The following is a 24,316-nucleotide window of genomic DNA, read 5'->3' as shown; positions in this document are numbered from 1 at the left end:
AACCGGCAATAAAAGTTCTGTGGGGGTGGCGAGAGTCCTGATTTCCTCGCTTTTGCTACCTACCGAACCCATGCATAAGTCAGCTATTTTGCTATCAAAGGGGAACTCTGTTGAAACGCCATGCGCTCGCCATTGTCCCCAGCTGGTCTCTAGACATCTGTTCGCCCGTCCTCATGCTCTGCATAAATGGACTACTTGGATCATGGCATATGGAACAGCAAATCAAAGGCTGCGGGACAAAAAGGGAAGGCAATAAATCCTACCTCCGAGAGCAGGTGTTTCAAATGGGGTGAGAGAATTGCAGGACAGTGGTGGATCCGACAACTGTGACAAGCCTAGCATTAGGCTCAGTACACAGTAAAGCACCTTCAAACAACATCCTTTCTCTTAGAGAATTCTGGGTACTGTAGTTTGTAAAGGTTTATGGGAGTTGTAACACTGTGAGAGGTAGATTGCGGTGCCCACAATTCTTTTGAGGGGGAAAGTGTGCTTAGAATGTGCTTTAAAATTGTAGTGTGTGCACAGCCTTAGTCTGAACGTAGCAAGTGGATATACCTCTCAGATAAATTTAAAGAACTGCTTCTGCAGTTCTGCACCTAGGAAATGAACCACTACCTATTGAAAGATGTTATCCAAAAGCTGTGAAAGTTAAGGTTCATCATCATATCCAGGGAGCAGGACCCTTAATAAATGTGTTGGGTCAGCTTTATGGATCATGGAAATTCTCTCTTAAGAGGGCAACGTGTAGTGTAGGTATTGATAATAGCATTTGCTTCCCAAATGGTAGAAAGGTGTGGCAATTGCCGGTAGGGGTGGTCAGATCTTCCCCAGAAAACAGAGTTTGCGGACAAACACAGTACTCCATCTTGTTTGCTGCGGAAAGGGGGGGTAGTCTGATGAGTCGAACAACTAAAAGAAAAGAACAGGGTAGGAGTCACAGTAGTTGTGCCCCCTCTCAGCACCTTAGAGGGGCAGGTGTTATCCTTTTAGTGAAGCCCTGGCAACCTTAATCACAGGGGAATAATGATTTTGCCCTTTGTTATTTCCTCTTTCCCTTTTCGCATGACCCAGAGAGGGCCTTCCTACTCCTTTCACCTGTCCGGGTGCATGAGGAACCCAAAATGCAGAAGGCTCCTATTCCGAACTTAAAAATGGAAAGCGTAATGCTGGTGGTCAACAAAAGAGGTTTAAAGACTGTCTCAAGGCAAATCTTTAAAAATGTAGCATTAACACTGACAATTGGGAAACACTGGCCTGCAAGCGCTCCAGTTGGAGAACAGCCTTTACCAAAGGTGTCACGGGCTTTGAAGACACTCGATCTCAGGACACAAGGGAGAAACGTGCTAAGAGGAAGGCACTTGGCAAATCCACACAGTGATCAACCAATGTCCCCACTGTGGAAGGATGTGTGGATCCAGAATTGGCCCCCACAGTCACTTAAGGACCCATTGTTAAAATCGTGTTTATGGAAGACAATCTTTCTCAGCCGTGAGTGATCGCCAAAGAAGAAGAAGACCTGTCCAGGTGCATGAGGAACCCAAAATGCAGAAGGCTCCTCACTTGCCTGTTCTTGCTTTTCCTTCCACTGCATGTTGACAGTGCATTACGGTTTATTGTTTGTTTCTGAAAGAATATGTAACTTACTTTCTTAATCCTGCCATTGCCTCTTGTGTTCATCACGAACAACAGCAACGAAAATGTGTCCGAGAGCAATGCGCAAGTCCTTCCAATTCTTTCCAACAACTGGAGGAGGTGTGGGCCCTCCAGATTTTTCGCTACACATTTCTGAACTATACCAGTTGTCTGGAGGATAAGCTTCTTGTTTTGGGTCAAAGTTCAAGGCCAGCATCTGTGTAGCATTTTTAAAGACTTACAATCCCAGCAGTAAGCAACGCTGCCAGATAGGATCAGCAACTCAAGGTTTACCTTCGCAACCCCAGACAACTCGTTTATTATCCCACCCCTGGCTTTGCTCTTGGTTTTCAGAAACTTCCAAGAACTGGGAAAGAAAGGGGGAGAAAGCAGAAGAATAGTAATTCTTATGACCTGCTGAGAAAGCTTTTTTTTCACTCCCCTCTCCCCTTTATTATTATATTACTATTCCCTTTTGTCGGATCTCATTTAGACATAAATACAGGGACTGTTCCAGGAGTCAGGATCGCTGAACGCCGCAAGCTCTCTTGAATTGCGGTTTCTCATATGCACTGCATTTCCCCCCAGTTTGGCCAGTTCTATGTTTCTACAAGCAAAGAATAAGTACCTACTTAAGGATAGATAAACATAACATTGAGTCTGAATGAGCGGTGAATTCAAAATGAGTCAGCGTCAAATTGCTCCGTTTTATGCTCAGATTGGTTTTCGGCGCCTGAGTAGGACCAAAATTTTTTTTTGCCCCTGCCATGCTGAGTTAATCCTTGGGTTTTTTTTAATAAAAAAAATTAAGATAACAGTTGAAAAACAGTTGGCAAAACTGCATCATGGGTTTGGGGTGTGTTTATCACATGGGCTTTTTGCTGCAAATGCACAGGTGGGGGAGGTGCTGTTGCCCCCAGGTTCCACTTGTGAGATTCCCATTGGCATCTTGAGAGCCAGTGTGGTGTAGTGGTTAAGAGCGGTAGACTCGTGATCTGGTGAACTGGGTTCGCTTCCCCGCTCCTCCACATGCAGCTGCTGGGTGACCTTGGGCTAGTCACACTTCTCTGAAGTCTCTCAGCTTCACTCACCTCACAGAGTGTTTGTTGTGGGGGAGGAAGGGAAAGGAGAATGATAACCGCTTTGAGACTCCTTCGGGTAGTGATAAAGTGGGATATCAAATACAAACTCCTCCTCCTCCTCCTCATTGGGTACTATGAGAACAGAGGTTTGGGCAAGATGGGCCTTTGAACTAATCTAGCCGGGCTGTTATTTACCTTTCTTCCACCACCCTGAGCTTGACCGCAGAAAGAAAGGTATACTTATACACTGAACATAGTGAGGGAACTCCCTGCAAGCTCTCCAAATGTCACTTGCAGACCTATTTGCCCAGCCTAAGACATTGTGCGTAGATTGTTAACATAATATTAAACTGGATGTCCTGGTCCCCAGCATTTGTAAGGCTAAATTACATCTCTAAGCAAATTAAATAAATATTGGTAGTTTCCTTTCCTTTCCTTTCGCCTCTCCAGCCACTCGTTTCTGCAACTAATTTCCAGAATTAGGCTGGATAGACCTTCAAAATACTGTCCCGTGTACAGCAGGCTACCTGACCACACTGCATCTGATAACTGTAGACACAGAGGCATAGACAAGTTCATCATTTTATTAGCCCCCCCTTTTAAACAACTCTTGCTTTATTGCATCACATAGTCCTAGCTTAGCTCCCTCTGTATTCTGCTTCCAAGGTCTCTCTCCCTCAGTTCAATATCCGCCCAGCGGATTAACTTTTCCCCAGATGCTGTAGTTTGCAATTTTCCAAGTTGAATCTGCTTTTTGTTTATTCTCTCTGCTCATTCTCCTAATCTCTCTTAAGTCCCCGTGCATTATTTTCTCTGCCCACACTGGTGTCCCCGAAAACCAACCATGGTCGGCGGCATCCTCTGTGGATTTCATTAATACGCCGTGCGCTCCTTTTGACTCCTAGTTCGGGGACACATGAGCAGGCTGGCACTACCGCCAAGCTCCATCATGGGACCTCACTTTACCTCACAAGCCTTAAACCTCAGGGTCTCTGATGTTTCATAAAAACGTCCCTTCGGGGGGTCATTTAGCCGTCACCCCGGCCCTCACATTTCAAGCTTGATCAGAAAGGACACTGACACTTGAGTGTGTTCGCAAATCTCGAAATGCTTTGCTTAAAGGCTGATTCAAATTCAGCATAATTGCATATTTATAAGCTTAGCCGCAGCGGCCACGATTGCAGCCATTGTGTGGGCCTGCTCCATTGTAACTGTTTGCCGTCTCACCCACTTGGAAAGTCATGACATCACCACTCTCCCCATGTATTCATCTTCTTTGTGGCTGTGCTGATCCTTCCTGTATCACTGCCTCTTCCCCCCCCACACCGCTCCAATCACCCTCATCTCATGGTCGTTTCACTGAACTATATGCCTCAGAATGGCTTGTGTTGGGAGACACGCATTATTGGGTCGCATGTGCTCAGCAAAACCACTTGGCAAATCGAAACCAAGTTTCTTGGAATTATTAATCAACCAGCTAAATTTGTCTGCCCCCCCCATACCTAAATTTGCTTTCAGCCAGGGCCATAGATTAATAGAATTGGAAGGGACCACGAGAGTCATCTAGTCCAGTGTTTCTCAACCAGTGTGCCTCCAGATGTTTTGGGACTACAACTCCCATCATTCCTGACCACTGGTCTTGCTAGCTAGGGATGATGGGAGTTGTAGTCCCAAAACATCTGGAGGCACACTGGTTGAGAAACACTGATCTAGTCCAACCCCTTGCAATGCAGGAATCCTTTGCCCAACGTGGAGCTCGAACCCACGACCCTGAGATTAAGAGTCTCATGCTCTTCTGAGGGAATCCTTTCTACATCAAAAGGAACTCGGTATATTCTAATCTAGGCCCGTGCAAGCAGGTTGTGGGCCATGCCCGATGGGCCTAACTCTCTTCCTTCAAACATGGTGTGGTGGCTATAATTGTTGCTGCTGTGCTATAATATTAATTAATAGCAGTAATAGTCATGCTGCATGCACCGCAATAAACAAGTGGTGAGAAACTCGAGGAGTTCCAGTACTTACCCAGGGTTTGATTTCTCTGAAATGAAAGGAGGGAGATGATACCGTAGATAGATAGATGATAGATAGATAGATAGATAGATAGATAGATAGATAGATAGATATAGATAGATAGATAGATGATAGATGTTATACGGTTTTCTGAACACGTGCAGTCAGTGGCGTAGTAATAGGGGGGCAGGGGCGCCGCCCCGGGCAGCAGGCTGGACGGGGGGCAGCAAGCTGGACGGGGCTGACCACATCCGATGGCTGCTGCCACTGTGCGACGCGGCTGCCGCCATGAAGGAGAAGCCCCGACGCAAGCGAGACTGCCTCACTCCGCGGCTTGCTCGTGGGGTGTGCCGCGGTGCCGCAGCATATGCCTCCTGTGCGCGCATGCTGTTTGCTGCCCTGGGCAGCCAGGTGGCTAGCTACGCCGCTGCGTGCAGTCGTATCTTGGTTCTCAAATGGAATTTGTTCCGGAAGTCCGTTCAACTTCCAAAAACGTTTGGAAACCCAAGCACGGCTGCTTATTGGCTGCAGGAGCTTCCTGCACTCAACTGGAAGCCGCGGAAGCCACGTCTGACGTCCGGCTTCCGGAAAAAAAACGTTCGCAAACCGGAACACTCACTTCTGGGTTTGCGGCATTCAGGAGCCAAAACGTTCGAGTCGCAAGGCATTCCAGAACCAAGGTGCGGCTGTATGTACAACCTGAGGTAAAGATGGAGGGGCTCACAGCATTAACACTAGGTTTCCTGGGGAGCCCCAAACTTTGGATCCAGTGCAGAGCAAGACAAGATGTTTTGCTGCCTGAGGCGAAGCACAAGATGATCACACACACACACACACACACACACACACACACACACACCCTTCCTTGCCAACTAGCCTGGCAGATGAATCAGCGCTGGCAGCGGCACAGCGTCCTTCGATGGCCCTGAGGGCAGTAGGTTGACTGAGGTGATGGCAGGATAGGCCGCATGGTTCACACCACTCTGTCCTGCAGCCCCTGGCTGCTGCTTCCATCCCTCCAGCATGGGCTGCCAGAGGAAGATGCCTCACTTCTGCCTGGTGTCCTCTGCAAGTGTCTGCCATTTTTGTCCACTCCAGAAAAAGATTCTGTGCCTTCATGGTGGCTGGGAGGCCATGTGCTCCAAATTATCCTGAGCGTGTATCTGCATAGAGGGCTGGTTGGGGCTCGCAGAGATCTCTTGAGGCACTTTTGGTCATGTATGTATAACCATGGAAAGAGAGCTTGGAAGAGGAGGGAAATGGAGGAGACAGCTATCAATGGCTACTAGCCATAGTGGTTATGCTCTGCCTCCACGGTCAGAGGAGAGTGCGAGTCTGTGCTCTTGTGCTTGGGTCCTGCTTGCAGGCTTCCCACTGACATCTGGTTGGCCCCTGTGAGAACGGGATACTGGACTAGATGGGCCATTGGCCTGATCCAGCACGCCCTTCCTATGTTCTTAAAGCAAAGTGGTGCAAATCAGTGTGCAAAGCCACTTTCTGTCTGCTTGCCTCCCATTTTGCTCGTGCTTAGCCAAAAACAGCAATCCTCCGGATCTCAAGTTACAGGGACTTCCATATTATGTAAGGAGGTGCCAATAGATTGCCCTGGAAACCGGTGCTAGGTGCATTATTTATTCCCAAGGTGTTTAGGGCTTTCTCTTGCCCTGCTATTTTACTGAGATATAAGCTTGGCTTGGGATAGGTGTGTGGCTAGCAGGAAGCTTTCGACATACACATCCCATGAAATTTTCTGCGCGGTTTGAAAGGAGCCACTGTGGACAATGCTGGGAGAGAGTCTAGCTACTGAAACCAGGTCCTCTCCTCCATATCACACGCATCTCAGTTCCTCCTGGGAGGTGTCCTGTCCTTTCGGAAGGATGGGGGAAATGGACAAGGCTCCACCTCTTCCTTGTGTAAACAAAACGCTGCTGATCCAGCATCCTGGAGGGCGGAACAGTCAGATCCCAGAAGAAATGGTGATGACTTCATAGACTGGTAACATGTTTCCTTGCCAGCTGGGAAAGGAGCTTTCTATATCTCTGAAGGAACGGCTTAATTCCTCTCCTGCCGCCCACCCCCCTTACATCCCCATCTGATGACTTCCCCAGCTGTTTCCATGTTAGGGTGGGGAATGGATAGATTTCCGTCTCCAGGAGAAGCACAAACTTCCCCTCTTCCTGTTGAGATCCACCTAGGAGCCAAGAACCTTCCTTTATGGGTGGGAGACTGCTTGCCAAGTTCATAGTACCTCTCAAGACATAATGTCACTATGAAAACTTCTTTCAACTGCTAGCTTAGAATTAAATGCAGAGGATTACAATGTGAGGCAGTTGACTCTGGATCTCTCCAGATCCCCGCACCACATTAGGCAGCAATGAGTTGTTGCTTTACAACACCTGCAGGGGAACCACCTTTTTATCTCCACCCATACTGCAATATTGGGGAAATGCAATTGCTCCCTTCTCCATACTGATATGACTATTGTGAATGTAAGTACATTGTGGATGGTAGTTGTGCTAAAGGTCGTAAGCACGTATTGTCTAGTATCCATAACATCATGGCTATGGCAACATAAATCTCACTTAACACACACAGTCAGTAGTGCCAGTTTGGGATATCTGTTGCCCTGCCTTTCTGCCAAATGTTTTTCGCCCCACCCAGCCCTCTTTCAGAGACTAATAAGCATTTTCTGTTTGCAGCACTGGAAAACATACTGTATTACCCAGAGCAGCAGTCGCAAGACGACTCCTCCCTTTTGTTTACTTGGGAGTACAGTACAGTCGTACCTTGGTTCTTGAACGGAATCTGTTCCAGAAGTCATTTTGACTTCCGGAAACATTCGAAAACCAAGGCGCTGCTTCCGATTGGCTGCAGGAGCTTCCTGCACTCAATCGGAAGCCTCGGAAGCTGCATCATTCGAGTTGCAAGGCATTCCAGAACTAAGGTACGACTGTACTGTTGGTACTTGGATGGTATGAAGGCTAGTGATATATTAAAGGGTTATTATTATTAGTCTGAAAATGCCTTTAGAGAAGTCTTCAAAATCAAGCTTGCCAAGCCTGCAAGCCACCACGTTATTCTCCTAGTCCACACTGATCCACCTGTTTCTGCAGGTTTCTCTACCAGTGACTGTTATCACAGAATCTGAATATGATGCCCTTTACTGATCCTATTTTTTATGCCCTCTTCTGCTGCTTATTCAGTACCCTCTGCTTTGTCAGCCACACACATGGCTAAATCCAGGATTACCTGAAGAGACAGATTGTAGGTTGTCTGCTCTGATCTGAAGAATTAGAGGGAAGACGACAAGATCCTACTTGTTTATTCTGAATTAATTGATGACAAATATCTCTTTACAATCTATTTATTCAAAATTGCCACCCCATATTTAAAGGGGTCTTCTGTATCCTTAGTTATCCCTTTGATCTAGTTAGGCTGCAGTCCTATATACAGTTACCTGGGAATAATTTGCATTGAACTCGGGGGTCTTACTTCCAAGTAGACACATGTGAGATCACATTGTTAAGTATTCTTTTGGTATCAGTCAACATAACTGATGCTGCCGTTCTCCTTACTTGAGAGTAAGCCCCATTGAATTCAATACGATTTACTTGCGATGAACACTTTGGGGAACCTTTTCGCAATCCTATATTGACTTTTGTAAAGGATCCAGACCAAGCTTGTTGAATTTTAGCTTCCATTGAAATCAAGGGAACTTAAGTCTTGATTTCAACAGGATCCAAATTCAACTAGCTAAGGTTCCAGTCCTGTGTCTTCCACCAGATTTATTAATTCATCGTGTTTGGCGCCGTTTAGAATCGCCACCTCCCCCTTCGCACACTGTTGGAAGCCATAGAAGCCTATTTTTCATCCTTTGTAATTGTAAGAACAAAAGAATGACCAAAATGTGTTGAGATGTAAATTGTCTGTTTGTGCTGTGTGGTTTTGTGAATGCCTCCTAGGATTTGGGAGGGTTGCGGCAGTAGCTGCATTGCTTCCTCTGTTGTAGTTAGTTAGCAGTCTCCTCAGCACTCACAGAAGAGACATGAATGTAACATGACCAGATTGGTGGAGTTACATTTATTGGAAGCAGTTTAACTGCAGCACTTCGGTAAAGAGGTTTTCTTTTTTCTGAAACATGTTAGGTGTCTTATATATGCTAGCTAGCCCATATCGGGCTGTTTTGTTTCGAGTTTGACTTCTTAGGCTGAAGCTGAACACAGATTTTGGCTGCATACACACCAAACATTTAAAGGAAATTCCTTGCCCATCCCCAGATCCTGGGAACTGCAGTTTCTGCCTCACACAGCTATAATTGCCAGCCCAATTAACAAACTAAATTCCCCAGAATTATTTGGGTTGGGGGTCTTTAAATGTGCTTTAAGTTCATGGCGTGTACACAGCCGTTCTCATGTTTAAGCATCCCCAACTGAGATTGTGCGGCTTGATGTGTGTCCAGGGATAGCCCAGTTGGTAGAGCACAAGACTCTTAACCTCAAGGTTGTGGGTTCAAGCCCCACATTGGGGAAAAGATTCCTGCATTGCCGTGGGTTGGACTAGAAGACGTTCAGGGTGACAGGGTCTGTTCCAACTCTACAAGTCTGTGATTAGACGGTTATCATCTGTGATTCGATATTTAAGGATGCAAGTCTATCTGTCACACTTTTCCTATTTGTGATAGGAAGCACTGATGTGTGTGCGCATTGTTGGGTCTGAGCCCCAGGTCCTTTGTACAAGAGCCCAAGAGCCCCTACCCCATTCCCACCCTTAAAAAAGAGGGGGGGAAACTCCTGTCTCAAAGTCTTGCCTTTGGACAGCATTCAGCACAGCATTGCGGAGACTCAAGCCACCCACCCCCTTAGTCTATATACCAGCTTATTCAGATTTTTTGTGAATTTTTGTCCTGTGTCTGGGCCCCGAGTCCTTGAGACACCTAGTAACCTAGGTACAACACCTGTGGCAAAAATGCTTTCTGTGTAGAAGTGTGGAGCCATTCATAAGGTAAAGGGACCCCTGACCATTAGGTCCAGTCGTGACCGACTCTGGGGTTGCGGCGCTCATCTCGCATTATTGGCCGAGGGAACCGGCGTATAGCTTCCAGGTCATGTGGCCAGCATGACTAAGCCGCTTCTGGTGAACCAGATCAGCACACGGAAACGTCGTTTACCTTCCCACTGTAGCGGTCCCTATTTATCTACTTGCACTTTGACGTGCTTTCGAACTGCTAGGTTGGCAGGAGCTGGGACCGAGCAACGGGAGCTCACCCCGTCGCAGGGATTCAAACCGCCGACCTTCTGATCAGCAAGCCCTAGGCTCAGTGGTTTAACCCACAGCACCACCTGCATCCCTGAAGCCATGCATGGGAGCCATTCCCATGCAACCCAAGTAAGTTAAGTACAGACTGCTCCATAGAATCTGTTTATTGAACATTCATTCAGATTGATTGCAAAAGCTTGCTTGAAGGTTAGACTGTGTCTCATATTCATTCTGCATCTGTTCTGATTTGTTTATGGGGTGGTTAGAGGAAGACTTTTTGTGTGACAGTGCTCATTGGTATAGAGTTCCCACACCTCATCTTTTCTTTGCTGCTCTTGGTAGCCAGTCTGTGCTGGCACCCGCAGCACTTTTATCAAGATACGAGTATTGGGTCTTCGATTTTTTTTTATTTTTTCAAAAAGAGAGAGCCCTGATTATAGGGCAATGAGGACTCACCCCTCATTCATCCCGATATGCTTGTGGGATGTTGACACACCTTCCTGTTCATCTTTTGTCCATTCCATACTTTTCAACGCCTTTCCCCGTCACTTTCCAAACTGCAAAAATAAAAAAAAGCAGATTTCTTGCGCTAGGGTGTCAGAACACTTTAATCATTTACAAACCTAAAGTTCCCGTATGCAGTCGAATCCTTCACCCAAAATGCTGGCAGTCTGGAAAAAGAAGCAACCCAACTCCCTCTACATGCGGCTGTGATCTGTGTGACCATCCTCCCCAGTGGTCATGCTGCCTTAGGCTTTCATGTCCAGTGATCCCTTCCTGCTGGGGAGCTGCACCTTCTGTCCTGAGCCGGTAATAGAACATGCTCCTTCAGTGGGGGCAGGGTGTGCCGTCCCCTGTTCCTGTCTAAGTGGAGCCAGACTTTCCAGCTCCTCTTTCCTTCCATTGTTTTCTCTTGCCTGTGCCGTAACTTTGTTTGAAAAGACCTGGATCTTCCTTCCTGTCCTGCTTTGAGATCTAAGTTGCCCACTGCAACTTTGGGGGTGGCAGGGAGGTAGATGGCTGGGCTGCTTAAGATCCAGATGATTTCCCAATATTTTCCCCCCCACACCATCACAATCTGTTTCCCCACTTCATTACCTCCCCTCTCCTTCACAATGATTAGGCTTTGCAGAAGGTGCTGATGGAGACTGAACAGCATGGAACAGCCTGCCGGCATCTGTCGGCTTTCCCCCCCTTCATCTCCTTTAAAACTTGATTCGGTTTGACTGGTCCCATCCCTCCATGAAAGCTGAAGGGGAAGCAGGAATCACCCATTAACATCACATCCTTTCTGAAGCCTCCCCTCTAGTCAAATGGTGAAACGTTCTACGTGTGTACCTCTGATAGAGCCAGCTTCCTCCTCCTTCCCCAGGACTTTCTAAAGCCTGGACAGCGGAGAGCAAACCCTTCCATGCTCATAAATCATTTGTGAAATATAGTTATACAGATTATGGCTTATGTAAATATTTCGGACCAGGACGGAGTGGGAATTGCAGTGCGCGAGCCGGAACCGTAACTATGTTCGCAAAAGCAAAAGTGTTCAGTTTGTTGTCCGGTTTAGGTACACGGAGAAAGGTATGGCCCTAAAGATGGAAATGCAGATCTCTGCTTAACTCTAAAATATGATTCTATACGAGGCATCCTTCCTCTGTTCATGTCATTTTATCAATAGCCTGATAGACAGTGAGTAGGAGAAGCAGATCTGCACAGCATACTCTGGGCATCTCCATCTCTGTATGATCACAGCATCCTGGAATGCAAACAGCTTGGATTTATGGATGAGCATGTCCAACTGCCACCAAGTTTAAGCGAAACATAAGCAGGGAATGTCTGTGTGCGTTTCTAGAGAATCCAGTCATTGTGTAATTCTCATTTTGCTTATAATGTCCGCGGAGACCAACCTGGTGCCTTCCGGATGTGATGAATGACACTAACTTTGGGAAAGGCATCTTATTTATTTGTTTTCATTCATCTCTATCCCACCTTTCCTCCAAGGAGCTCAGGATGATTGGAATAGTTGTCTTCCTCCCCGTTTTATCCTCAGAACAACTTTGTGAGGTAGGTTAGGTTCAGTGACGTTGACTGGCCCAAAGTCTCCCAGTGGGTTTCGTGGCCAAGCACAGATTTGGATCCTGGTCTCCCAGCGCCTAACCACTTTACAACACTGGTGTGTGGAGGGAGAGAGATCTCTGTTCGTCAGAATACTGTAAGCCGATCACTTGCTTAACACAATATACTCAATGTTTTTTCTTTAGCCAAATATTTGATTTGGCGTTCTCCACCGTGTAAGGTCTGTTTCTTTACTTGGCGCTGTCTTGCCATTTCTGTAATCAGCGTTTGATTAAGCACGTCGCTTTCTTAACAACTTTCTTATCCCCCCCCTTCCCACCACGTCACACACACACCCCGTCCTCTTGTGCACACCTGCAGCAACCTCAAAGTACTGTAATGAGACGTTCTGCAATGCTGCCTTGCCTTTGAGCAATTAATTAATTATGTAATTAAAGTAAATATTGCTGTATCTCATCGCAGTTTATATTTGAGTATGCTTAATTAACGGTTGCCTCTGACTAAATAGGGGCAGATCTCTTTGTTGTGGGAGCTGGGTCAGGGAGAAGAGGGGTGGCGATGGTGGCGGAATTAGCTCAAACAAGGCCCTTGCTGAATCAAGAAAACGCACAGTGCTTTTACAGCCCCTGCCATCAGCCCTGAACACCCCCGATCAAAGCTCCTTTTGAAATCAAGCCTCAATCTGTGTTTATTCAACTGGTTAAGTGTGCAGATTTATGGTTGAATTACTGTAGCCCTGAGGTGGTGGCAGTCCAGATTCTCCTGGAGATATTGGGGTGGGGGTGGCACAGGATAATGGGAATAAGGTTGTGCTGTAGTTGTGGTGAACTGCTTCTTTTCAAGCCTTGTTTTCCACACCTCTAGCTTTGGACAAGCAGCACGCAGCTGCAGGTATGTCCTGAGCAAGATTGAAACCGTTTCCCGCCCCCCCCCCCTTCCTGTGTGTTTGCCCAGAGCTTGTGTGAGCTGGAGTAGTTTGTACTCGTAAAGGTCATTGGCAAAGGCACGTGCCCTTTCTCACGCCACCTTTAGAATTAACTGCTTCCTGGCACCGTCTCTGTTGCTCCATACCATAGACATGCAAGCCAGCAACAGCTCAGGCTGTTCTGTTGGTAAATGCACACAGGAACCCAAGAAGCTGCCTTATATACAGAGTGAGATCAATGGTCCATCTAGCCCCGCATTTTCTGCACTGGCTGGCAGCAGCTTGTACCTCAACTAGGAATGGTCCTCACTGGCACACTTTAGAACTTCATACCGAGGTGTGTGTTTTTTCCCCTGGCACGGCCGTTACGCTCCTGGGAGAGCTGCCATGTTTGCATCTGGAATTCCTTGTAACTTTCAGTCCATCAGAACTCCTCGCATGAGTCAAATGTGGGCAGATTCACCCTGCCAGCCACCCTGGTAAATCTGTCTTCAGAAATGGCAGGGGCTCTTGATGTCTGCAAGGAGCCGCCTGAGTTGTTCTAAGAGGGCAGAAGCGTGGCTGGGGCTGTTTATTCCCGAATCCCTCAGAACTCAGCGTGCCAGCAACAGGCAGGCCTCCCCGCCTCCCCAATTTGAGCTTGACCCTGGCTTACTCCATATCCCTGGCAAAACTGCTCTTGGTTAATGGGGGAGAGGCTGAAGGGCAAGATCAGAATGTACCTCCTCAACACAGAGTGGTATTTGTTTGGTGCCAGCAACAGGCAGGTGTGGGGAGTGGCAATGAAATGGGAACTTGGAGCTTTCGTAAATGTGTCTTAAGAAAAGCACATTCTCTTCGGTTTGCGATCAAGTGTTTCGGCAGCGTAGATGGGTTTGTAACTCCTCAACTCTGAGGAACAGGTGGTTGCTGTTTTAAAAAAGAACTTTGCTATCTTACTAGACTTTGTTTCCTCCTCTCTCCTTGGCCCCATCTGCACTACACATTTAAAGCAGTATCTGTTATATATTAGTGCAGTGTTTTTCAACCTTTTTTGGGCAAAGGCACACTTGTTTCATGAAAAAAATCACGAGGCACACCACCATTAGAAAAAGTTAAAAAATTTAACTCTGTGCCTATATTGACTATATATAAAGTAATTCTCCCACGGCACACCAGGCAACATCTCGCGGCACACTAGTGTGCCGCGGAACAGTGGTTGAAAAACACTGTATTAGTGTATGTAGTTTGTCCTCAGGTCCTTGACAGTTGTTTTAGGAGGGAACTTTAGGAGGGAACTTTGAATTATGTTTGATACATTGTTTGAGCCAGCCTCTATAAAAGCAGGCCAGCTCAGCAATGCAGTTCAGTTCTGTTCCAGCTTCCAAATAAAGAGCTGCTTTGGAGAGATTGCTGTGTCGTCTGCTATGCTTACCCACAACTTAACACTATCATACCACAGTAAACATTCAGACCTCCCCCCCAAAGAATCCTGGGAAATGCAGCTATAAAGAGTGTGGGGAGTTGTTAGGAGACCCCGGTTCCCTTCACAGAGTTACAATCACCACAGTTCCTTATGAAGAGGGATTGATCATGAAACCTCTGTTAAAAACTGTCGCTCTGTGAGGGGCATAGGGCTCTCCTAGGAACTCTCGGCATTCTTTAACACAAACCACAGGATTCCCAGAATCCTTTGGGGGAAGCCATGACTGTTTACTCTGGTATGGTACTGCCTTAAATGCATACCGTAGTGCAGATGAGGCCTAAGAGTCTACAAGGGTCTGCGCTCCTTCCATCCCATGCAGTACCCACCCTCAAAAGTGCTGGGTGTGGGCAGTTGCCAAGGTTAGCCTTTGGGGCAGTTGGCAGGAGTGGGAATGTGACTCAGTGAGCCGAGCGTGCCTGCACAAGGCCAACTGACAGCCCATTTTGCCCTGCCTACCTGCCGCAAAGTGTGAAGCAAAAACATGCCCGCCTTTGGCAACAGTGCAATATTGTGAGAGAGGAGGTAAGCAAGAGTTCAGCCTGGGAACATGGGCAAAGGGCACGCCGGCCTCCGATTCCCCTTGGCAATCTATGGGCAGAAGAGGGGCACACCCCAACTGCCAGTACGATAACACCTGCACACAGCTGATAGCTGGCGGCACTTGACACCTGGCTCTTCCATAGGGATGGACAAACATCACCTACTGTGAAAGTGCCGCAGCAGCCGCTCAGAGGATCAAATCCAGAAACACAGAGAGGAAAGGTTCACAGACACAATGGCAATGAGATATGCAGAGCTGCATGCAGACCAGGGGGTGTTCATTGTGTTGCCAAGAGAAAAAAATGCAGAACACCACCACCGTGCCTGGGAAGGAGTTGTCCTTCTGGCCTACACATCCATGTGGCTGTACTGTAGTGATGCTTAGAATTACTGAGTTTGGTCTTGTGATACAGAATCCAGTGGCTTTCTCAGAATCCTAAGAATATCAGCCTTAAACACACACACACACACACACACACACACACACACACACGTGATTGCTTTCCCCTTTGCTATTTTCCCTTGTCTCCTGTCATATGTCACCATCCGATGGTTACAGTGTAAGGCTCATCTCCTCTGTGAATCTAGGAATCATGGCAAGCTAGAAGCATCCTCCAATTGTGGATGCTCTGGACAGTTTGGGATTCCTGTTATGCTTCTGTACTTTGGGTATATATGATTTTCTCTCTCTCTCTCTCTCTCTCTCTCTCTCTCTCTCTCTCTCTCTCTCCCCTTGGCTTTGAGCCTGGTGCTTTCTGACCAAGAGTGAATCTGGATAGGGTTCAGACAGAGCTGGATAACTGGCTTCGGGGACCTGAGGGCAACCAGCTGAGGCCTGGGTGACGTCTCTCGGAAAGGTCAGCCGACCACAACACAGAACGCTCTGGGTCACTCGCCGGAAAACACAACACAAGCCTCAAGCTTTGTAGCTGCTTCCCAGTGAGAGGCCAGCCTGGCCTTGTGGTCTCAGAAGGCAGCACCACGCCTCTCAAATAGCAGTGTCCGAGGGGAACGACATGCACAGCCCAAGGCCCACATTGTGGCTCTTTGCCCCACAATCCAAAATATCTCCGTGGGAATCTGTTCAACACAGCAGACGGGTTTTAGACAGATGAGGTCACCGGGAGGGTGATTCCAAGCCTGCCTTCTTGTTCTGGGCCAAACAGTGCAGGATAGAGTTTGAGATAAGCACTGAAGGATGTGGACAGCAGGAATGGTGTAGTGGTTAGCGTGTCGGACTAGGCTCTGGGAGGCCAGAATTCAAACCATGAAGACCTTGGGCCTTTCACTACCTTTCAGCCTAACAGGGTTGTTATGAGGATGGAGAGAGGGAGAACCACATAGCCCACCTTGAGCTCCTTGGATGAAAAGTGGGGTATAAATTTAATATAATTCCAGGGTAGGATGGAATGGTATGTGAAGAAAGGTTTTCAGAGGGAAAAGTCTTCAGAGCTCATTTCCCCCTAATTTGAGGGTGTGTGAATTTGCACAAGAATAATCGTCCTTCAGACTCTTGAGCGCCTCCTCACCCCCTTCTCTCTCTCCCTGACTCACACCCACTCCATCTCTATTATTATCTATCTTTGATAGAGCTTTCTTTAAATATACAACTGAGCTCTACACTCTTTTATTTTGCTTCGCCCTCAGTTAGTGCCGTAAAATTTCCATTTTACAGATTGGGCAACTGAGGCAGAGAGAGACCACCCAGCGAGTTCAGCACCAAGCAGGGATTTGATTTCAGCTTCCCCAAAGCAAGCTCAGCACGCTTTTGTTTGCTGAATCGCGCCAGAATCCATGTAGCAGATAACTCCACCGCTGAGATTGAAGTCCTGAAGCTTAGAAACAGACCTCCCTTCATCTTTCTCCCCTGCCAATCCCAGTTAAATCCTTTGGCTGAAAGAATGCAAGAACAAAAACCCCTTGCCTAAGTGTTATGAAAGAAAGAAGCCATTCCCCCCCCAAAAAAACACAAATTCCTGTGTATATGGAGCAGAGTGGGAGCTGGACTCTCCTCCACAGGCTGTGCTCCATAGCCTTGCTATTGTTGCAGACCATGACATCACCGTCCTTGGAGTTTCTTGGGCTCCTCGTTTGTTGTAAAGCAATGAAAGACAGATGCCGGGGGGGGGGGTGGAGAGACCCAGAAATTCTTTTTCATACCTTTTGTGAGCCTGGCCTCTCTAGCTGGGAAAGAATCAATTGGGGGACTACAACTAGGCCATTACAGATGACACATCCATGAAGGAATTTGGAGGATGTGGTGGCAGTTATGATCGCTGCATAATAATTATAATAATTTAATATTTATACCTTGCCTATCTAGCTGGGTTTCCCCAGTCGCTCTGGGCGGCTCCCAATAGAATATTAAAAACACGATAAAACGTCAAACATTAAAAACTTCCCTCAACAGGGCTCCCTTCAGGTGTCTTCTAAAAGTCGAATACCGGTAGTTGTTTATTTCGTTGACATCTGATGGGAGGGCATTCCACAGGGCCAGCACCACTACCAAGAAGGCCCTCTGCCTGGTTCCCTGTAGCTTTGCTTCTCACAGTGAGGGAACCGCCAGAAGGCCCTCGGCGCTGGATCTCAGTGTCCGGGCTGAGTGATGGGGGTAGAGACGCTCCTTCAGGTATATTGGGCCAAGGCCGTTTAGGGCTTTAAAGTTCAGTACCAACACTTTGAATTGTGCTCGGAAACGTACTGAGAGCCAATGTAGGTCTTTCAGGACCAGTGTTATGTGGTCTCGGCGGCCACTCCCAGTCACCAGTCTAGCTGCCGCATTCTGGATTAGTTGCAGTTTCCGGGTCACCTCCACGTTCGGAGATATTATATGTCCACCCAAGGATGCTACGTAGGGACGAACAACGTGGCCTGCTTAGGAGTTCCCAAAGGCATCTCTCTTGGCCACTGGGGGAAGCAAAAGGCTGGACTGCCGGACAAACCTCGCTCTCCTTGTCCAGTAACTCCATTTCATTGTGCACTACACATCAGATCTGAGATCTCAACCGACCCCTGCTGCATGTTCTGAAATAGCTACACCAAACACAGTTGCTGAAGAGGTTTGCCAAGATTATTGTGGGTGACCAAGCCCAGAGCTCACCACAAGCTGAACAGCTGAGTCGGTTGAGAATCAGACTCATAATCTCAGGGTTGTGGGTTTGAGCCCTATGCTGGGCAAAAGATTCCTACATTGCAGGTGGTTGGACTAGATGATCCTTGTGGTCCCTTCCAACTGTACAATTCTATGATTTTTGTGATTATGTACTGGGTCCCCACCATACCCTACTCCTTAAGGGGACTTCCCTGCATTGGCTCATGCTCTCTGGGCTCTACTTTGGCTGTTACTAATCATATATATACCCTGTTTCCCCTTTCTTAATACATAGTCATAAAATAAGCCATGGCAGGGGTTTTTAGCATTTGAGAAATATAAGACATACCCCGAAAATAAGCCATACTTCCACGCCACAGAAACCAACCCCCGCAGGCACCTCCACTCACAGAGTCACTCCATGCGGCTGGCACTGCAGGAGCGTGATCAGCTGTGAAGTGGCACTCCAAGAGCTCTGCTTAACAGCTGATCACGCTCCCGCCTTGCTGGCTGCATCCCCGCACTCCGCCTTCTCGTCCACCGCCATCCCTGCCGCTTCCGTGCTTGCCACCACCGCTAGGCTCACTGCTTCTTCCTTGCCTGGCCCGGCCAAGGAGCTTGGAGCGCCCTGCAGCGGCAGGCGGAGCGCTTGAGCCAGCAGCCTCCGCCTGGCCCAGCCAAGGACGCCTGTCGCTGCCCCGCCACCCGGAACCGGTGGCTGCTGCAGCACTGAGCACTCAAGAGAGCCCAGCAGCGCCCTGAGCCATAAAAACCGTACCAGTAATAAATAAATAAAAAGGCATTCCACCGAAAGTAAGGTGCCCTGTGTTTTTTTGAGAGAAAAAAGTCATAAGACGGTGTCTTGAAAAAAGAGGAAATACAACGTATATATTTTAAAGTGAGGCTGTACTTGTCATGTACATACTCTGCTTTTTGTCTTCACACAGTTACTGGAAAAGGAAGGGGAAGGCACATGTGTGCTATCCAGTTCTTCCTTCTTTTTTCTCTGCCCCTTTTCAGATGGCAGGGCCTTGAGAATGCCTGCATCCGCATGCATGCACACGCAGGAAGGAGGGAGTCATCCAAGAAGACCAAAGTTGAATGGAGAATTCTTCCCCACACCAGGTTAGAATGGGCTTTGCATCCGAGAAAGGTTAGGCTCTATGCCAGAGCTGTGTGGCTGGAACCCTTCTCTGTGCTCATCTCCCACTGCTTTCATAAAACCTTGGAAGAAGTTATACTTAGAACTCCTCCAGCTTCTTGTTCTGCCACTGGAGGGACAGCTTGTGCCTTGGTGTTTTTTTGGAACAGACATAGCATAGGATTGCCAACGCCTATACAGAGCAGGGCAGCTGTGCCTTTAATAGCAAAAGAGAGAATCTTTAACAGGCTCAGCAAAAGAGAGAATCTTTAACAGGCTCAGCTTGTCCCACCCAGCATAGAAGTGATACCTACCATTTGCCCCCTCCCTCCCGTTCTGTTAATAAAGCCTATCTGTTGGTAAACCCCACCCTTCAAACTGGCTTGTTTATTTTATTTTTTATAGGGCACCTCTTGTGTGAGTTGAAATGTCTAAGGGCTCTCCTTGGTAAGAGGAAAGAGCACTTTTCCCAGTTCTACCCATCCTTGGACAAGGGTTTTGGGTGGGAGAGAGAGAAAGAGAGAGCAACATGGGCGAGAGCCAGGTATATTTTGTGTGATTGATAGGAGGGAACTTGTTTGGATATTTTGCATGGTTCTGTTTGTGAATGGTTTCATTGTCTCCCAGTGTCTTGCATTGTCTGCCTGTGTTGTTTTAATAGAGTGGATGGAGTGATTGGTCCTAATGGTTGATGACTGCACAGGATATATTTGAGGTCTTTTTGGTTCTTGAGGTGTGGGGTGACTGGCAGGATATAGTATGATCAGTGTAGAAGTAAGGTGAGAATTTGGGCATGGTGTATACAGTGTTAGAAGCTGAGCTAGGAAAGCTAGGAGCTGAAAGTCACCTTAAACCTAGGTTATGGGCACAACAATGAAATGTCTAGGCACGCTTTTTTATAACAAGAATACAAAGCTGAAAATGAATGAACTGCAGCTAAAATATTGTGTTCATTTTTCACACGGTCTAGTCCTTCCCCTGCCCACCCCCCCTAATATTCTTAAGAGGGTCTCTTCTCCAGTCTTAAGAGAGTAGCTGGAAGTGGGGAGGCAAAAAAGGGTCCTCCTTTCCTTCCACTCTGCAGTTTTAATCAGAAATCTTAGGCGCACTACTGCGCCCAGAGCTCAGAAACTGCTCGTGCTATTGAAATTCCTTGTCACAAAATGCGCCTAGAACAATGGGCGTTTCGAAAACTGGATGCATACAGTATATGTGTTCAGGTTGTGCTTGGCAGCAGGGTAGTAATTAGAGAAGGGATTCCTGGTTCTTAAAATGTTTTCAAGATGTGATGCTATGTTTTTGTTTTGGAAGGATTTTACTGTTTTATATTGCATTGTATTATAGCTTTATATTATCTAGTACTGTATGGCCGTTTTTCAGTTTCACTGCTCACTGTATAAGTATTTGTTGCTTAGAGACTGTTTTAGTCTTATGTCGTGAGCCACCCTGAGATTTACAGATTTACAAATTTAATAAATAATAATAATAATAAAACAAAGCAGATAGTAAATATATGAAATGAATTAAATTAACTTTAAATATCCAGTACAGGTCTCACAATTTTTACACTGCAGCATCATTGGGCATTTAGGACACAGCTTGGTGTGAAAAAAGACCATGTAATATCTTAGTTTGAAATCAGATGTGTTCTGCTATCAGCTAAGCATAGTACGGTAATTTGGGGAGGGGGGTTTAAAAAAAAACACCAGACACCACAAATGCTTGGAGTTTCTGCCACTAGAGGGAGCTCTTGCAACCTTGTTGTGCAAAGACTGTCCTATGTTTCCTTGAACTGGGATCCCATGCCCCTGAAATATGTGGTCATTCATTCTTTATTATTTGGGGACAGAAGTCCACCTTGTAGATTCAGTACAGTCACACTAGTAACATATTTGCAGTGCCAAGCCTATGCATCCCTAACCAGAAGCAAGCCCCACTTGGGAATTTCTCCAAGGTTAAGCACGCACAGGATTGCAGCCTTAAACTTCATTTTGAGCTGGGCTAACAGAGAGGCATTAGAGGGAGTGGCAGCAGGGAGCGTTATTTTTAAATCAGCGAGCCCCCTCACAGTTGTAGTTGTCCATCTGTCCTGGATCCTATTGTATGAAGCTGGGTTCTGTTTGTTTGTTTTCGGTTTCCAAAGCTTCCAGGCGCATACTGGGTCTGAGAGTTTTGACAGGCTGCTGTGCGCTCTCTCCACCCTCATTTCCTGGCCGTTCAGCCCCATCATTCCCCTGCTTTGCTCCATGAGTTCCACCCAGTCCCTGCTCATCTGATGGAAATGGATATTTTCACAGAATCTTAAGAGTTGGAAGGGACCACGTGGGTCATCTAGTCCAACCCCCTGCAATGCTGGAATCTTTTTGCCCAGTGTGGGTTTCAAACCCATGACTCTTGAAATTAAGAGTCTCATGCTCTACCAGCTGAGCTATCCCGCTTCTTTAGTCGAAGGATATGGCTGTGCTGAGTGAAAAGACGTTTCTGTTCAACACACGATCTCAGAGCCTGATATGTTCCCATTCCTATGGCAAAATATGAGTCTGTTCACTAGGGTGGTCATATTCAGAAGGAGAGGGAATTTCCGCAGGTGTAACTTAGGGAAGATAAGCATGATAAAATTCCTGTTCTACACAGCTATTAAAGGTTCAGCCCCCCCTTCCCTTCTGCCTTTTGTCACCCTTTTGTGAAATATGTGGAGAAACACATCAGGAGCGAATGCAGCCATTGATTTCCATGTTAACTGATCTCTCAGGACTAGTGCAAGACTAGAAATCAAATTATAAAGCTATTTATAAAATATAATAAATATTTTTATTATAATACATCAATATTAGGTGCTATCAGTAATTAGATTGCAAATACTGTACCCAATAACATTTATTATATCTATAAGTATATAAATCATAGTTTATAAAACTGTATGGTTTGCATTCTTTTAAAAATGTTTCCCTCCTCTCTACCCCCATTCAAAAGTTCCCCCCACTTGTCTCTCATTATATAAGGTCCTTGGAGTCATGGCAGCTGAGTTCTGTCCTCAGATCCCTCCCTGCGCTATACTTTTTTCTCTGTGATTTGGAACAAACCATTTCATCTTCCCCCCTCCCTCCCTCCCTCCCACTGTCCCAATTTACCCATAAGTAAAACGAGGGCAAGTTCTGTGCCTTCCCTTCCCAGGAGGGATTTAAATTTTCACTCATTAATTCATGTTTTATCAAGGATTTTTGAAAGCCTTGATGGAAGCTCCCAGAAAAACTCTAGGCCCATATGCAAACAGCCCTTTTCTCACACTGTTAACTCCTTCTGAAAGCATATAAATGACCGAGTACCACAACAGGCTTCAAGAATGCTAACAACATCTATGCAGTGGTACCTCGCAAGACGAAAATAATTCGTTCCACAGGTCGTGTCGTCTTACGAAAATTTTCGTCTTGCGAAAATAAATGGCAGGCGACAAAAAAAAATATTGTCTTGCGAGACGTGGCCATAGAAAGCTTCATCTTGCGAGGCAACAAACGTCTAGCAAGTTTTTCATTGTGCGAGGCGTTCGTGTTGCGAGGTACCACTGTAGTTATGCGTTCTTGGGATGCATAGCTGCCAAGTTTTCCCTTTTCTCACGAGGAAGCCTATTCAGCATAAGGGAAAATCCCTTTAAAAAAGGGATAACTTGGCAGCTATGTTGGGATGACGTAACAGGCCAGGCCAGATCCCTGTGCTGGACCTTCTCTCTTGTTCCCACACAGCTAAAAACCAATGGGATAGATCTGAAAAGTCCTAGGGTGCTCCCAGATGTGTATAATTGCCATCTTTATTTGCTTTGTTTTTTCCCAACAGAGGCTCTCTGCCTTTAATATCCAAATGACACCCAGAAATTATACAAGCAGAACCTTCCCCGCCACGGCTCCTCCGTGCTACTGAAAGCTGTGCCTGTTGAATAACAGCATGTCATGCTACTGTTAGCGATGAAGAAAGGTGTCTGTATAGGGTCTGTGTAGAGTATAGGGTCAGGTTCAAGGTGCTGGTTTTGACCTTTAAAGCCCTTTGTGGCTTAGGGCCCTCATATTTACGGGACCGCCTCTCCTGGTTTGCCTCGCAGAGGACCTTAAGGTCCATGAATAACCATAGTTTAGAGGTCCAGGGCCCTAAGGAAATCAGACTACCCTCCGCCAGGGCCTTTTCAGTGATGGCTCCGACTTGGTGAATGCTCTGTCCCTTGAGACTAGGGCCCTACAGGATTTAACCTCCTTCCACCAGGCCTGTAAGACAGAGCTATTCCACCTGGCCTTTAATTTGAACTCAGCCTGATCTTTTATTTTCCTTCTCTTCCCCCCCTCCCCTTTTTATGAAGATTACCTGCTCTGGGACCCCACAGCTAATTCTCCCCTGGCCTCCTCGCTGTCCCAAGTAGGACTAATTTAGCCAGCTAGCCCTGGTGGCTATCTAATGTTTATTGGATGGATTTCCCCCAAGTTGATTTTTGAACTTTGAATTTTATTGTTATTTATGCTTTTATACTGTCTTTTATGCTGCTTTTATGTTGTATTACAATAAAGTGTTTTAAATTTGTCGTTAGCCGCCCTGAGCTCGGGTTTCTGAACCGGGATGGGCAGGGTATAAATAAAAATATATAATTATTATTATCCTTTCAGCCTTTTGCCACTCCAGGTGGTGCTGTGGTTAAACCACTGAGCCGAAGGTCGGCGGTTCGAATCCCTGTGACGGGGTGAGCTCCCGTTGCTTGGTCCCAGCTCCTGCCAAGCAGTTCGAAAGCACGTCAAAATGCAAGTAGATAAATAGGAACCGCTACTGTGGGAAGGTAAACGGCGTTTCCATGTACTGCTCTGGTTTGCCAGAAGCGGCTTTGTCATGCTGGCCACATGACCTGGAAGCTATACGCCGGCTCCCTCGGCCAATAATGTGAGATGAGCGCGCAACCCTCAACCCTCCCTTTACCTTTACTTGTTGTGGGTCCTCACAGCCTTAGGCCATCTGCTTTCCTTTTCCCCAACTTATCCAGCCAGTGCATCAATGTGAGGTCTCGCTGGGGCAACCTTGCCACTTCTTCTATCTACCACAGGAATGGGGGGACCTGTGGCCCTCCAGATGC

The 24,316-nt window shown here is 46.8% G+C and overlaps 1 protein-coding gene across 9 annotated transcripts in view; it reads left to right on the top strand.

Annotated features, from left to right (window-relative positions):
- Window positions 1-24,316, top strand: part of CASKIN2 (CASK interacting protein 2) — a 107,377-nt gene that overhangs the window by 38,695 nt on the left and 44,366 nt on the right. For 5 of the 9 annotated variants that reach the window (XM_088661552.1, XM_060271847.2, XM_088661551.1 and 2 more), the window contains exon 3: window positions 19,092-19,196. The exons of the other annotated variants lie outside the window; for them this stretch is intronic. In XM_088661552.1, the coding sequence (XP_088517678.1) occupies window positions 19,092-19,196 (105 nt within the window). The remainder of the gene's footprint in view (window positions 1-19,091; window positions 19,197-24,316) is intronic. 9 annotated transcript variants of the gene reach the window in all.

This window comes from Zootoca vivipara, chromosome 2 (genome assembly GCF_965207765.1).
Source record: "Zootoca vivipara chromosome 2, rZooViv2.hap1.1, whole genome shotgun sequence".
NCBI lineage: Eukaryota > Metazoa > Chordata > Lepidosauria > Squamata > Lacertidae > Zootoca > Zootoca vivipara.
Note: the sequence above shows the minus strand (reverse complement) of the source record. Positions and strands in the feature narration are given on the sequence as shown.